Source organism: Pseudorca crassidens, chromosome 21 (genome assembly GCF_039906515.1).
Source record: "Pseudorca crassidens isolate mPseCra1 chromosome 21, mPseCra1.hap1, whole genome shotgun sequence".
Classification (NCBI taxonomy): Eukaryota; Metazoa; Chordata; class Mammalia; order Artiodactyla; family Delphinidae; genus Pseudorca; species Pseudorca crassidens.
In genome coordinates, this window is record NC_090316.1 from 3400403 (window position 1) to 3414736 (window position 14334).

Consider the following 14334-nt stretch of genomic DNA (forward strand, 5'->3'; position numbering starts at 1 on the left):
CATGTACCTTGGCCGTTTAAGATAACCTCTTTAGGGAAGATGTCTATGCAAGTCTTTTGCCCATTTGTTAATTGGAATGTTTGGTGTTTTGCTACTGGGTTACAGGAGTTCTTTATGTATTTTGGATATTAGTCCCTTATCAGAATATATCATATGCAATATTTTTTCCCCTTTGCAGGCTGCGTTTTGTTTTTGGTTTACTTTATTTTATTCTATTCAGAACAAGTTACTAAGTAAAATGGCTGAATCTCTGTTCTTCACTCTAGCACCTTTTATTTTTTAAGTTTATTTATTTTTAATTGAAGTCTAGTTGATTTACCTTATTATATTTGCTTTTTCACTTTATTTCTTTTGCTGTGAAGAAGCTTTTTAGTTTGATGTATTCCCACTTGTTTTTGATTTTGTTGCTTGTCCTTTAGGTGTCATATCCAAAAAATCATTGCCAAGACCCACATCAAGGAGATTTTTTCCTATGTTTTCTTCTAGGAATTTCATGGTTTCAGGTCTTACATTCAAGTCTTTAATCCACTTTGACTTAATTTTTGTGAGTCGTGTAAGACAAGGGTCTAATTTCATTCTTTTACATGTGAATATCCAATTTCCTCAGCAACACATACTAAAGAGACTTTTCCCCATTGAGTATTCTTGGATCCTTTGTAAAATACTAGTTGACCATATATACTTGGGTTATGCTGGGATCTCAGTTCTGTTCCATTGATCTATTTGTCTGTCTTTATGCCATTACCATACTATTTTCATTACAATAGCTTTATAGTATAGCTTGAAATCAGGAAGTGTGATGCTGCCTGCTTTGTTCTTCTTTCTCAGGATTGCTTTGGCTGTTCAGGGTCTTTTGTGAATTCATATAAATTTTTTCTATTTCTGTAAAAATGCCATTTGGAATCTTGACAGGGTTTGCAATGAATCTATAGATGGCTTTTGGTAGTATTGACATTTTAACAATATTAATTCTTTCAATCCACTGATATAAGTTCCTTTCCATTTATTTGTGTCCACTTTGATTCATTTCATCAGTCTTAGAGATTTCAGAGGAGAGATCTTTAACCTCCTTGGTTAAGCTTATTCCTAAGTATTTTATTGGTTTTGATTCTGTTTTAAATGGTATAATTAAAAAAATTTCTTACTCAGATTAATTCATTGTAAGTTTATAGAAATGCCAATGGTTTCTCTATATTAATACTGTATCCTTTACTGAATTCATTGATTAGAATTAACAGTTTCTTGGTGGAGTTTTTAGGATTTTCTAAATATAATATCACATCATCTTCAAAGAGAGACAATTTTACTTCTGTCTTTCCAATTCTGATGCCTTTTATTTCCCTTTCTTACCTGATTGCTCTGGTAACAACTTTCAGTAGTATACTGAATAGGAATGGTTTGAGTAGCCATCCTTTTCTTATCCTGATTAAAGGAAAACCTTTCAATCTTCAATACTATGGTATTAGTTTTGGCTTATGTGTCCTTTATTACACTGAAGTACTTTCCTTCTCTACCTAAATCATTAAGAGAATTTTTATCATAAACGAATATTGAATTTTGTCAAATGCTTTTTCTGCACCATCTGTAAGATGATCATATTACATTTTTCCATTCATTCAATGTGATGTAACACATTGAGTGACTTCTGTATGTTGAACCATCCTTGCATCCAAGGTATAAATTTCACTTGATCATGTTAAATAATCCTTTTAAGGTGCTGTTGAATTTAGTTTGCTAATACTTTATTGAAAATTTTTGTATCTATATTCATCAGGGATATTAGTCTGTTTTCTTTCGTGGAATTGTCCTTTCCTGGCTTGGGTTCTGAGGAGATACTGGCCTTGTAAAATAAGTTTGGAAGTGTCCCCTTCTCTTTGAATTTTTGGAAGAGTTTGAAAAGAACTGGCATTAACTTTTCTTTAAATGTTTCACAAAATTTGCCAGTCAAACCATTTGGTTCTTGGATTTTCTCTGGAGACTTCTGATTACTGACTCAATCACCTTACTAGTAATTGATATATTCAGACTTTCTATTTCTTCCTGATTCAGTCATGGTAGTTTGTATGTTTCTAAGTTTTTTTTTTTCCATTTTCTCTAGGTTGTGCAGTTGTTGGCATATAGTTGTTCTTCAATTCATTGTATTTCTGTGGAATCAGCTGTAATGTCACCTTTCTCATTTATAATTTTGTTGATTTGGTCCTTTCTCTTTTTTCCTTGGTTAATTTTGTTTATCTTTTCAAAGAACCAATGCCAAGTTAGGGGAATCTTTTCTATTGCTTTCCTATTCTCTATTTCAATTATTTTTCCTCTAATCTTTACTATTTCCCTCCTCCTAATAACTTGGGGGTCAGTTTGCTGTCCTTTTACTAGTTCATTAGAGCACAGAGTTAGGTTTTTTATTTGGGATCTTCCTTACTTCTTAATGTGGGCATTTATTGCTATGAACTTCCTTCTTAGAACTCCTTTTGCTACATCCCACAAGTTTTTGTATGTTGTGTTTCCATTTTCACTTGTCTCAAGGAACGTTTTTGTTTCCCCTCTAATTTCTTCTTTGATCCGTTCATTGTTCAGGAGAGTGTTGTTAATTTCCATATACTGGTGAATTTTCCAATTTCCCTTTTGTTATTTGATCTCTCACTTCATATCACTGTGTTCAGATAAGACAGCTGATATGATTTTAATCTCTAAGACTTCTTTTGTGGCCTAACATATGGTCTGTCCTAGAAAATGTTCCATGTGCACTTGAGGAAAACATGTATTCTGCCACCGTAGGAAAGAATATTCTATGTATGTCTGTTAGGTCCATCTGATCTATAATGTTGCTCAAATCCACTGTTTCCTTATTGATTCTCTGTCTGGATGATCTAACCATTGCCGACAGGTTGAGTCATTAAAGTCCCCAATTATTATTATGTTGCTGTTTACCTCTTTTAGCTCTCTTGTTATAGTTTTTGGTTTATGTATTTAGGTGCTCTGATGTTGGGTGCATAAATATTTACAATTGTTATATCTTCTTGAGGTATTATTACTTTATCATTACATAACATTCTTTATATACTTTTACAAGTTTTAGTTTCAACTCTATTTTTTCTGAAAGAAGTATAGACCTAGTCCTGCTTTTTTTGGGGGGAGGGGTTACCATTTGCTTGAAGTATCTTTTTCCATCCCTTCACTCTCTGTCTATGTGTGTTTTTAAGGCTAAGATGAGTCTCTTTTAGGCAGCATATTGTTGGATCTTATTTTTTTATTTTTTGCAGTACGCGGGCCTCTCACTGTTGTGGCCTCTCCCGTTGCTGAGCACAGGCTCCGGACACGCAGGCTCAGCGGCCATGGCTCACAGGCCCAGCCACTCTGCGGCATGTGGGATCTTCCTGGACCGGGGCACGAACCCGTGTCCCTTGCATCGGCAGGCCGACTCTCAACCACTGCGCCACCAGGGAAGCCCGGATCTTATTTTTTAATACAGTCAGCCATTCCATGTCTTTTGATTGGAGAATTTAATCAATTTAGGTTTAAATTACTATTGATAAGTAAGGACGTACTACTGGCATTTTGCACATTGCTTTCTGGTTTTACTGTAGATCCACTGTTCCTTGATTTTTATACTGCTGTCTTTTTTGTGTTTTGATGTGGTATCAATAAGCTTTACTTCTTTATCATGTTCTTTTGTGTAATTACTACAGGTTTTCCCCTTGTGGTTATGCAACTTACATAAAATATCTTAAAATTATAGGAGGAGGAGGATGAGCTCAGCTACCTCAACAAACACATCAAAACTACAACTGCATACAGAATGACTCTTGCTGAAATCAACCTGGGGACTAGTAGGATGGCACTTCTACAACCAAGGCTATAAAGAAAGATCCACATGGAGTCTGGTAAAAGGGAGGAGGAGTGATCTGGTCAGGACCCACACCCCTAGTGGGGGACAGAGAAAAGGAGGGGATATCACAGGCTTGGGGATCTTACCTGGGGACCAAGGGGTTCAAGCCACATATCAGCCACTGCAGCCCTGGGGTCTGACACCAGGAAGACAAGCTCTCTTTGCTGGTTTGAAAACAAGCGGAGCTTACCAGCTTATAGAAATTGAGACTCCACTCTTAAATACCACATGTGTAGACTTGCTTACTCTCAGACACAGAATGAGGACAGCAGACTGAAAACTGCCTGGAGGCACTGCCCCAGTGCACGCACCAACCCGCGTCAGGCTCTGGTTCCAGCCCCTCTTGCTCTGGAGCTGCATTCCACAAAGGGGGAGGCCACTGCTGCCAATGATAGAGGACACTTGTAGGGAATGGAGCCAGCATGGTCCCTGGCCCTGCCTCTGACCAGAGCAGAGGTAGCCATTGCCAGAGCATGCACTGGTGCACACACTCAGGAGGGAGCAACACTAGCTCTAGCTCCAAGGCTGAGACTGCCACCACCAGAGCATGCATCACTGTACACACTTAGAAGTAAGTGAGGTTAGCTCCAGGGCTGAGACTGCCACTCGCAGAGCACGCATCTCTGCACACACTTGGGAGGGAGGATTCAGTTCAGCAGTGTGGCATCAACCTCTCTGGCATTGACCAAGCCTTGAACCAAAGCAAGCACACCAAGAGGAAAAAGTGAAACAAGCCCAGAAGTACAGCCTGAAACCCTCGAGCCCTGGAAATGACCCCACCCAAGACAGAGACCACCATCATACCCAGGAAAAATCCAAATACCTCAGGGCTCCTGCTCCAGCCCCACAGGCCCCGATCCAGGCTCCAATACAGCTGTGACTGCCATGAAATAGAGGAAAAAAGCTGGCTCACAACTGGCTCTGTCTCCAGCCCCTCCAACTCCAGTACTACCTCTTACCAAGATGGCATCTGCCAGAGGACCCCAGAAGAAGATGAGGTCTGAGCTCACTTCAGATCTAGCTCTGTCACCAAAGCCACTGGGTACACACAGACTGCAGAGGGATGCTCCTACACAAGGACATGCCTTCAACACTGGGATAGGTAAACGTTTCACCTAATTTCACAGAGCAGAGAAAGTTAAACAACATAAGAATAGAGGAATATGTTACAAAAGAAAGAACAAAACAACAAAAGAACCCTAAAAAAACCTAATGAAACAGAGATAAATAATTTACCTGATAAAGAGTTCAGAGAAGTAGCAATAAGAATGCTAACTGAACTTGGTAAAAGAACAGATGAACACAAAGAGAACTTTAAAAAGGAAATAGAAAATATAAAAAAGAACCAATCAGAGCTGAAGATACAGTATCTAAAATGAAAAATACACAAGTGGGAATTAACAGGAGATTAGGTGATAGAGAAAAAACACATAAGCAATCTGGAAGACAGAATAATGGAAATCACCCAATCAGAAGAGCAAAAAGAAATACAAATTTTTAAAATGAGAATAGTTTAATGGGCCTCTGGGACAACATCAAGCAAACTAACATTTGCATTTTAAAGATCACATGCTAGGCCATAAAACAAGTCCCAACAAATTTAAGAGGTTCAAAAAGAAAAATGGAGAATACACAAATACATGGAGACTAAACAATATGCTACTGAAAAACCAATGGCTCGACAAAGAAATCAGAGAGGATATCAGAAAATGCCTTGAGACAAATGAAAACAAAAGCACAACTTTCCAAAATATATGGGAAACAGCAAAAGCAATTCTAAGGGACGGTTACAATGATACAGACCTACCTCAAGAAACCAGAAAAATCTCAAATAAACAACCTAATCTCCCATCTTGGGAAATAAGAAAAAGAAGAACAAACAAAGCCCAAAGTCAGCAGAAGGAAGGAAACAACAAAAATCAGAGTGGAAATAAACAAAACAAGGAAGAAAAACAATAGAAAAAAAAATCACTGAAACCAAGAGCTAGTGTTTTTGAAAAGATGCACAACATTAATAAGCCTTTAGCTGGACTCATTAAGAAAAAAAGAGAGTGGACCCAAACAGACAAAACAAGAAGCGAAAGGAAGAAATTACAACCAATATGCAAGAAATACAATCATAAGAGAATACTAAGAACAGTTATATGTAAACAAATTAGACAAATTTCTAGAAGAAATGGATAAATTCCTAGAAACATAAAATCTTCCAGTACTGAATCAGGGAGAAATAGATAAGTTGAACAGACAGATTACCAGTATTGAACATGAATTAGTAATCAAAAATCTCACAACAAAGAAAAGTTCAGGACTGAAATGGATACACAGAGGATTTCTATCAAACATGTAAAGAAGAGTCCTCCAACTATTCCCAAAAAATTAAAGAGGAAACACTCTTAAATTTCTTCTTAGAGGCCACCATTACCCTGATACCAAACCAGACAAAGACACTATAAAAAAAGAGAAAACTACAAGCCAATATCTTTGATGAACACAGAAGCAAACATCCTCAACAACGTATTAGGAAACCAAATTCAACAATATATTTAAAAGGACCATACACCATGATCAAGGGGAACTTATTCTATGGATGCTAGGATGGTTCAGTATCCACAAAACAATCAATGTGGTACACCACATTAACAAAGCAAATGATAAAAATCATATGATCATCTCAATAGCTGTAGAAAAAAGCATTTGACAAAATTCAACACCCATTCATGACAGAAGTTCTCAACAAAGTTGGTATAGAGACGCTCAGGATTTCTGTATTTAGCATAATGTCATCTGCAAAGAGTGACAGTTTTACTTCTTCCCTTCCCATTTGGATGACTCTTATTTCTTTTTCTTGTCTTGTTGCTATGATTAGGACTTCTAATACCATGTTAAATAGAAATGACAACAGTGGGCATCCTTGTCTCATTCCTGATTTTAGAGAAGCTTTCAGTTTTTCACCATTGAGTGTGATGTTAACTATGGTTTTGAAAAAATGGCCTTTACTATGTTGAGATAGGTTCCTTCTACACCAACTTTTTTGAGCGCTTTTACCATGAATTCAATAGAATTCCTAAGCTTTACACTTTTACTTTTCCTCCCCCTCACATTTTACATTATTGATGTTACAGTTTACATATTTTTATACTGCATAATAACAGATTACTGCAGTTATGATTTTTACTACCTTTGTATTTTAACTTTTAAAATAGAGTTGTAAGTGAATTATACACCACCATTACTGTATTACAGAATCCAAATTTGACTAAATATTTACAATTACCAATGAGTTTTAATGATACTATCCATGAAATTCCATTCTAAGAACACCCTTTAGCATTTCTTGTAAGGCAGATCTAGCCGTAACAAGTTCTCTCAGCTTCTGTTTGTTTCAGGAAGTCTTAATCCATCCTCAATTGTATGTACAATTTCTCCAGGTACAGTAATCTTGGTTGAGCATTTTTCTTTCAATACTTTAAGTACACCATCCCATTCTCTTCTGGCCTGAAAAGTTTCTGTTGAGAAATCCGCCTAAGTATTTTGGGGGTTCTCTTGTATGTGACTTCTCTCTTTTCTCTCACTGCTTTTAAAATTTTCATTGTCTTTGACTTTTGATAATTTAATTATAATGTGTCTAGGGGTAGCCCTATTTGGGTTTAACCTACTTGGGGTCCTTTGGGCCTCTAAGATCTGGATGTCTATTTGTCTTTACAGGTTTGGGAACTTTTCAGCTATTACTGATTTAAATATGCTTTCTGTCCCTTTCTCTTTCTCTTCACCTTCTGGAATTCCCATATAAGAATATTGTTTCTTTTCATTGTGTCCCGTAAGTCCCACAGGCTTTCTTGACTCTTTTTCAATTTTTTTGCTCCTCTGACTGCATAATTTCAATTTTCCTATCTTCCAGGTCATTGATACTATCTTCTGCACTGCGAATTCTGCTTTTGAAGCTCTCTATTGAATTCTTTAGTTCAGTTATTGTGTTCTTCTGCTCTAGGATTTGTTTGGTTTTGATGGTTAATATTTCTTTTTTATTGAAGTATAATTGACATGCACATTATGTCAGTTTAAAGAGTAGAACTTAGTGATTTGATGTCTATATACATTATACAATTTTCACAATAAGTCTAGTTGCCATCTGTCAATATACAAAATTAATGCAGTATTGCTGACTATATTTCCCATGATGTACATTATATCCCATGACCTATTCCTTTCATAAGTGAAAGTCTGTACCTCCTGATCCCCTCCTCTTCCATTTCTCATACCTCCTATCACCCCTCAACTCTGGGAACCATCAATCTGTTCTCTGTATTTATGAGTCTTTGTCCATTTTACTTTTTTAAGATTGCGCATATAAGTGAAATCACACAGTATTTAACATTTTTGGTCTGACTTATTTCACATAGCAGAATATCCTCAAGATCCATGTTAAGTCAGTACGAATGGCAAAATTTCATTTTTTATTATGGCTGAATAATAGTCTGTTATATATATATATATATATATATACACACACACACACACACACACACACACACACACACACACACATACGTACATACATACCCCATCTTCTTTAACCATTCCTCTATCAATGGACACTCAGATTGCTTCCATATCTTGGCTATTACAAATAATGCTGTAATGAACATGGTGGTACACATATCTTTTCGAGTTAAGTGTTTTTGTTTTCCTCAGATAAATACCCCAAATTGGAACTGCTGGATTGTATGGTGTTTTTAATTTTTCTGAGGAACCACCAGGCTGATTTCCATAGTGGCTGCACCAATTTACAGTCCCACAACAATGCACAAGGGTTCCCTTTTCTCCACATCCTAACACTTACCAGTTTTTGACTTTCTGATACTAGCCATTCTGACAGGTGTGAAGTGATATCTCACTGTAGTTTTGATTCTCATTTCTTAAAAATTAGTGATATTGAACATCTTTTCATGTGCTTGTTGATGATCTATATGTCTTCTTTGGAAAAAATATCTGTTCATCTATTTCTGCCATTATTTGCTTGAATCTGTTTTCTGCTCCTTTTTGTTCTCTCTTCTCTTTCTGGGATTCTACAATGCAGACTATAGTGCACTTGATGTCATCCCACAGGTGTCTTAAAATGTCCTCATTTTAAAAAATTCTTTCTTCTGTTTTGTTTGGGTGATTTCCACTCCCCTGTCCTCCAGATCCATTCTTCTGTATCATCTTGTCTGCTGTTGATTCCCTCTAGTTTATTTTTCAAGAAAGCTATTATATTCTTCAGCTTTTAAAATTCTGTTTGAAACTTTCTAATATTTTCTTTCTGTTTGTTGAATTTCTTACTGTGTTCATCCATTCTTCTCCTAAGGTCACTGAGCATTTTTATGACCATTACGTTGAATTCTTCAACAGGTATATTACTTAACTCCATTTCATTGCAGGTTTTTTCCCCCAGGGTTTTAACTTGTTCCTTCATTTAGAACATATTGCTCTATTTCCTGATTTTGCTTGACTCCCTATTTCTGTTATTCAAAACAGCTATTTCTCCCTGTCATGAAAGACTGGCCCCACGTGGGAGATGAACTTTATTATATAATCTTGCCCTAGTTCTTAGTTGTCTCTAAAACTATGTCTTTGCTTGTGTCAGCTCCATGGGGTTCCACAAACACAGCCCCTTGTTGGGCTGAGCCTGTCGTTCAAGGTATGTCTCCTGTGTGGGCTGGGGGTGCCCATCAGCTCTGGTGGGTGGTGTGAATGGTGTGGGGTGGTGGAGCTGTCTGTTCATTGGCTCTGGCTGGGTCACACAAGTGGCAGGAGGCTACTCGCCCTCCACATTTGTCAGTGCCACATGCAGGCGGCGCAGGGTCAGGCTCAGAACCTTCTGCCCACTGGGACTGTTGGTGCCATGGAGGGAGCAGCTTGCCCACAACCTCTCTTGGTGCCGTGCACCTGTGGCTCAGGACTAAGGGGCAGGGTTTCCATTTCTTTGTTGAACTTATTCATGCATTGTTTTCCTAATTTCATTTAGTTGTCTGTTTTCTTGTAGTTCATTAAACTTCTTTAAGAGGACTGTTCTGAATTCTTTGCCTGACAGTTCATAGATCTCCATTTCTTTAGACTCAGTTATTAGAGCCTTATTAGTTTTTTTTGGTGATGTCATATTTACCTGATTTTTCATGATCCTTGATTCCTCATGTTGGTATCTGCACATTTGAGTAAGTCGTCTCCTCTTTCAGACTTTGCAGATTCACTTTGGCAGAGACAGTTCTTCATTAGTCAGCTCAGTTTGATTTCTGGACATGTCTGCTGGTAACATCCTCAGGCAGGTGGGGGCTGTTATTATGGCCTATTTGGAGGCGAGCCGCCTGAGCTCTGAGACTGGGGAAGGGGATGGGTGTCACTGGCTGAGAACAGCTGGATAAGATGGCTGGCTTGGTTCCCTGCCCAAGCAAGGCTATCAGATGGGCTTCACAGTTGCCTGGATTCTCTGGCTAGGCTCACTATATGGTCAGGTCTGGTTACCATACTCCATAGTAGATGGGGCTATGAATTAGCTTCCCTGCCATGGAGGGGCAGCAGGATGGGACCCAGGGTCTGCAAGGCTCATTGTTTGGGACCCTGAACCAGTCAAGAGTGTGCCCTGATAATCTTAGTGAGATGAAGTTACTGGTTTTGCTTTGTGGGTGGAGGAAGCTTTGGGCTATGCTCCATGTTCAGTACCACTGTAGCAGGGCTGTGGATGGGCTGTACAGTTTCCTGGGTGCTCTGGTAAGGTTCCCTGGTTGGGTGGGCTGAAAGCTGTCTTCAGCAGAAACTGGGGCTATGAATTAGTTTCTCTGCCTGAACTCAGCAGGAAAAGCAGTTCCAAGGCCACTGACGCTCTTTGTATGTAGCCTTGACTCAAGCTGACCTGTGCCCCAAGTTCCCTGGCCAAACAGGGTCAATGGCTTTGCTCTAGGGGGTGATCAGTTCTGCTTACCCTTCTCCTCTCGGCTTGAGCATTGGTGGGTTATGCAGCTTCCAGGTGTTCTCAGCAGCCCTTCCTGTCAGATGGGGCTGGGGGCCACACTCTGCAGCAGGTGCAACTAGGGCTCAGCTCTTCTGCCTGGGCTTGAGCAGACCAGGTTCCAGGGCCGCAGAATTCCTCTTCTGGGGACCTCGTTTAGGCAGACCTGCTGAATTGCCCTGGTCAGACTGAGCCACTGACTTGGTTCTGCAGATGATCAAAGCTGCTGGTTGGGACTAACAATTGGCCCTGCGGGTAGGAAATCAGTCTGCCAAGATCCTTGTGATGGTTACTGGAAGCCCCTGACCCTTTCCCATCTCAATTAGATGCCCAGTATCGAGACCCAAGACTCGCAGGTGATTCCCAGGTGCGAGATCAGAGCAGGCTCCTGAAAAGAAATGCACAATGCTGGGGGGCGGGGGGTTCTGGTCGGCCACTGGTTCTCTTTTCTCACTGGGGGAACCACAGGCTCAGGGGAGACATTTCTACATGGTGGGTGCTGCACTGGCTTGGGGGAAGGGCCATGCAGTCGGCCTGTAGCCTTTCCTCTTACCCTTCTAATACAGTCTGTCTCGTCTCTGAGGCACAGAGGTGCTTCAGACTCCCCTCTATGTTCCAGGAATCTCTCAGTGGTGTCTTTTTCGAAGAGCTGTTACTTGTTCTTGTGAGGGGGAGTAAAGTCAGGAACAACTTATGCTGCCATCTGGGTGATGTCTTTTTTTAAAATTGAAGTATAGTTAATGTATGATATTATATAAGTTACAGGTATACAATATAGTGATTCACAATTTTTAAAGGTTATACTCCATTTATAGTTATTATAAAATATTGGTAATATTCCCTGTGCTGTACAATATATCCACGTAGCTTACTTATTTGATACATAGTAGTTTGTACCTCTTAACCTCCTACCCCTCTGTTGCCCCTCCCTTCTTCCTTCTCCCCACTGGTAAACACTAGGTTGTTCTCTTTGTGAGTCTGTTTTTTTGTTGTTGTTTTTATATTCACTAGTTTATTTTTTAGATTCCATATATAAGTGGTATCACAGAGTATTTTTCTTTCTCTGTATGACTTATTTTACTAAGCATAATACCCTCCAAGTCCATTCACGTTGTTGCCAATGACAAAATTTTATTCTTTTCCATGGCTGAGTAGTATTTCAGCGTGTATGTTTGTGTACCACATCTTTATCCATTCATCTGTTGATGGACACTTAGGATGTTTCCATATCTTGGCTACTGTAAATAATGCTGCTACGAACACTGGGGTGCAGGTATCTTTTTGAATTAGTAATTTTTCAGAATACAGAATTTTAGGTTGGTGAGTTTTTTCTCTCAACACTGTGTCGCAATACTCTCTTCCTGCTTACTAGTCTGCGAAGTCAGATGTTCTTGTGTTTGTTCTTCCATAGGTAAGGTGCTTTTCTCCTCTAGCTTCTTTCAAGACTTTTTCTTTATGTTTCATTTTCTGCGGTATGTAAATGATATGCCTAGGTGTAGTTTTTGTCACACCTCTAATTTTTATCCTGCTCGGTTTTCTCTGAGCTTCCTGGATCGACGGCTTGGTGTCTGACATTAACTTGGGAGAAATTCTCCATCACTGTTGCTTCACGTGTGTCCTTTGTCCTCCCCTGCCCCACCCCGTGTCTCTCTCTCTCTCCTCTTCTCTTTCTGGCACTCATTATGTATCTGTTTTTAATCGTTGATAGTCGTCCCACAGTTCTTGGATATTTTGTTCCTTCTCCTCTTCCTAGTGAATTTTCTCTTTTGTTTTTCCATTTTTGAAGTTTCTACTGACACATTCTTAAGCTTGCAGAGATTCTTTTCTCAGATGTGACCGGTCTACTAATGAGCCCATAGAAAGCATTCTTTACTTCTGTTATAGTGTTTTTGATCTCTAGCATTTCTTTTTGATTCTTCTTAGATTTCCATTTCTTTGCTCACATGGTTCATCTGTTCTGCATGCTGTGTACTGTACTTATTACAGCCCTTGGCATATTAATCATTGCTGCTTTATGTTCCTGGTCTGATGATTCCAAATCCCTGCTATATCTGAGTCTGATTCTGATGCTGGCTGTCTCTCCAAACCATGTTTATTACCTTTTAGTATGGCTTGTAATTTTCTCTTGAAAGTCAGAATCAATGTAGTGAGTAAAAGGAACTGCTATAAATAGGGCTTTAGTAACGTAATGGTAAGGTGGGGAAGGGAAGCATTCTACAGTTCTCTGGTTTGGTCTCAGTCTTTCGTCAGCCTGTGGCTCTGAACTGTGAACTTCACATGAGCGCCACAGTACCCACCCCCAGCATCAAACGGAACACCCTCTACCCTCTACCTAACTGTGTGGCAAACCCAGAGGATCAGGCTTTCCCTCTGCTCCTTTAGTTCTGGTTTCTCAGTCTGTATTCAAGTTAGGTGGGCTGAGCTCAGCAAGCCTGGCAGTCACTCAGGTTCCCACTGCATTTTCCAATCTAACTTTCTAGGGTGCCTTGCACTTTGGGTTACACAGTGGATGACTGAGTTCATTTGACTCAGTATTTTGTGTACATACTTCTCTTGCCAGAACATTAAAGACAGGAGTGGGGTATGAATCAGGTCATCCACCTTGAGCATCTAATCAATACCATATCATCCTAACTTAATTTCTTAACCTCACAACCACCCTAAAAAGATAGAGGTTATCAACTCACTGAAAAACCAAGCTTCAGACAAGTCAACCTCACATGGCAGGTAACAGGGGGCCTCCCTGATTAAAAAGATTTGAAAGTCACTGCACCATCCACAGGGATGCCTGTTGAGCACAGTAGCCTGCAAGTGGCCAAGCCCTTTCTTATCTATAGGAGGGAGTCATTGCCAGCTCAGAAATGATTACAAGGAGCCTTTAGCTGTCAGGCAGTGCACTAGGCGGTGGGAAGATCAAAATGATTAAGACCCTTTGAGGGACTCATAGTCCAGTAGGGGAAAAAAATACAAATAATAATGGGTAATGTTTTTATAAAAAAGAGTATTATAATATGCACCTCAATAGAGCTGAGCACAAAACAGTGTAGGACCGGAGAAGAGGGAAGACTTCATATCAAATATGCTGAATCACAAGCACAAGGAATCTGTATGGAGTCTAATGGGGTGATGGATTGTGACAGTAATTATACAGCTCTGTAAATTTACCAAAAACCATGAAATCAGACACTTAAATGGGTGAATTTTATAGTATATAAATTATACCTCAATAAATTTGCTTTTAAAAAATGAATATAGTGGTTGAGTGCAGGCACAGAATACTAAGTTGAATATCAACCCAATATTGTGAACAGGTGATTGTTGGAAAATAAAGTGAAGAATAAGCTTATAAAAAATGTGCTGACTTGTCATGGGGCTTCGATTTTACATCATATGGCACAAGGCAGGATGAGTTTAAAATGGATCTGTCTTTGTCACTTACCAAAAATAAAAAATAACCATGAAGTTAAAT

General features: G+C 39.2%; 1 protein-coding gene across 14 annotated transcripts in view; it reads right to left on the reverse strand.

The window, feature by feature from the left end:
* The window catches only part of PSD3 (pleckstrin and Sec7 domain containing 3), a 573112-nt gene that overhangs the window by 130073 nt on the left and 428705 nt on the right, over positions 1 to 14334 (reverse strand). For 2 of the 14 annotated variants that reach the window (XM_067721842.1, XM_067721844.1), the window contains one exon: positions 2067 to 4047. The exons of the other annotated variants lie outside the window; for them this stretch is intronic. In XM_067721842.1, the coding sequence (XP_067577943.1) occupies positions 3966 to 4047 (82 nt within the window). In that variant the 3' untranslated portion in view covers positions 2067 to 3965. Of the gene's footprint in view, positions 1 to 2066; positions 4048 to 14334 lie in introns of those variants that run through there. 14 annotated transcript variants of the gene reach the window in all.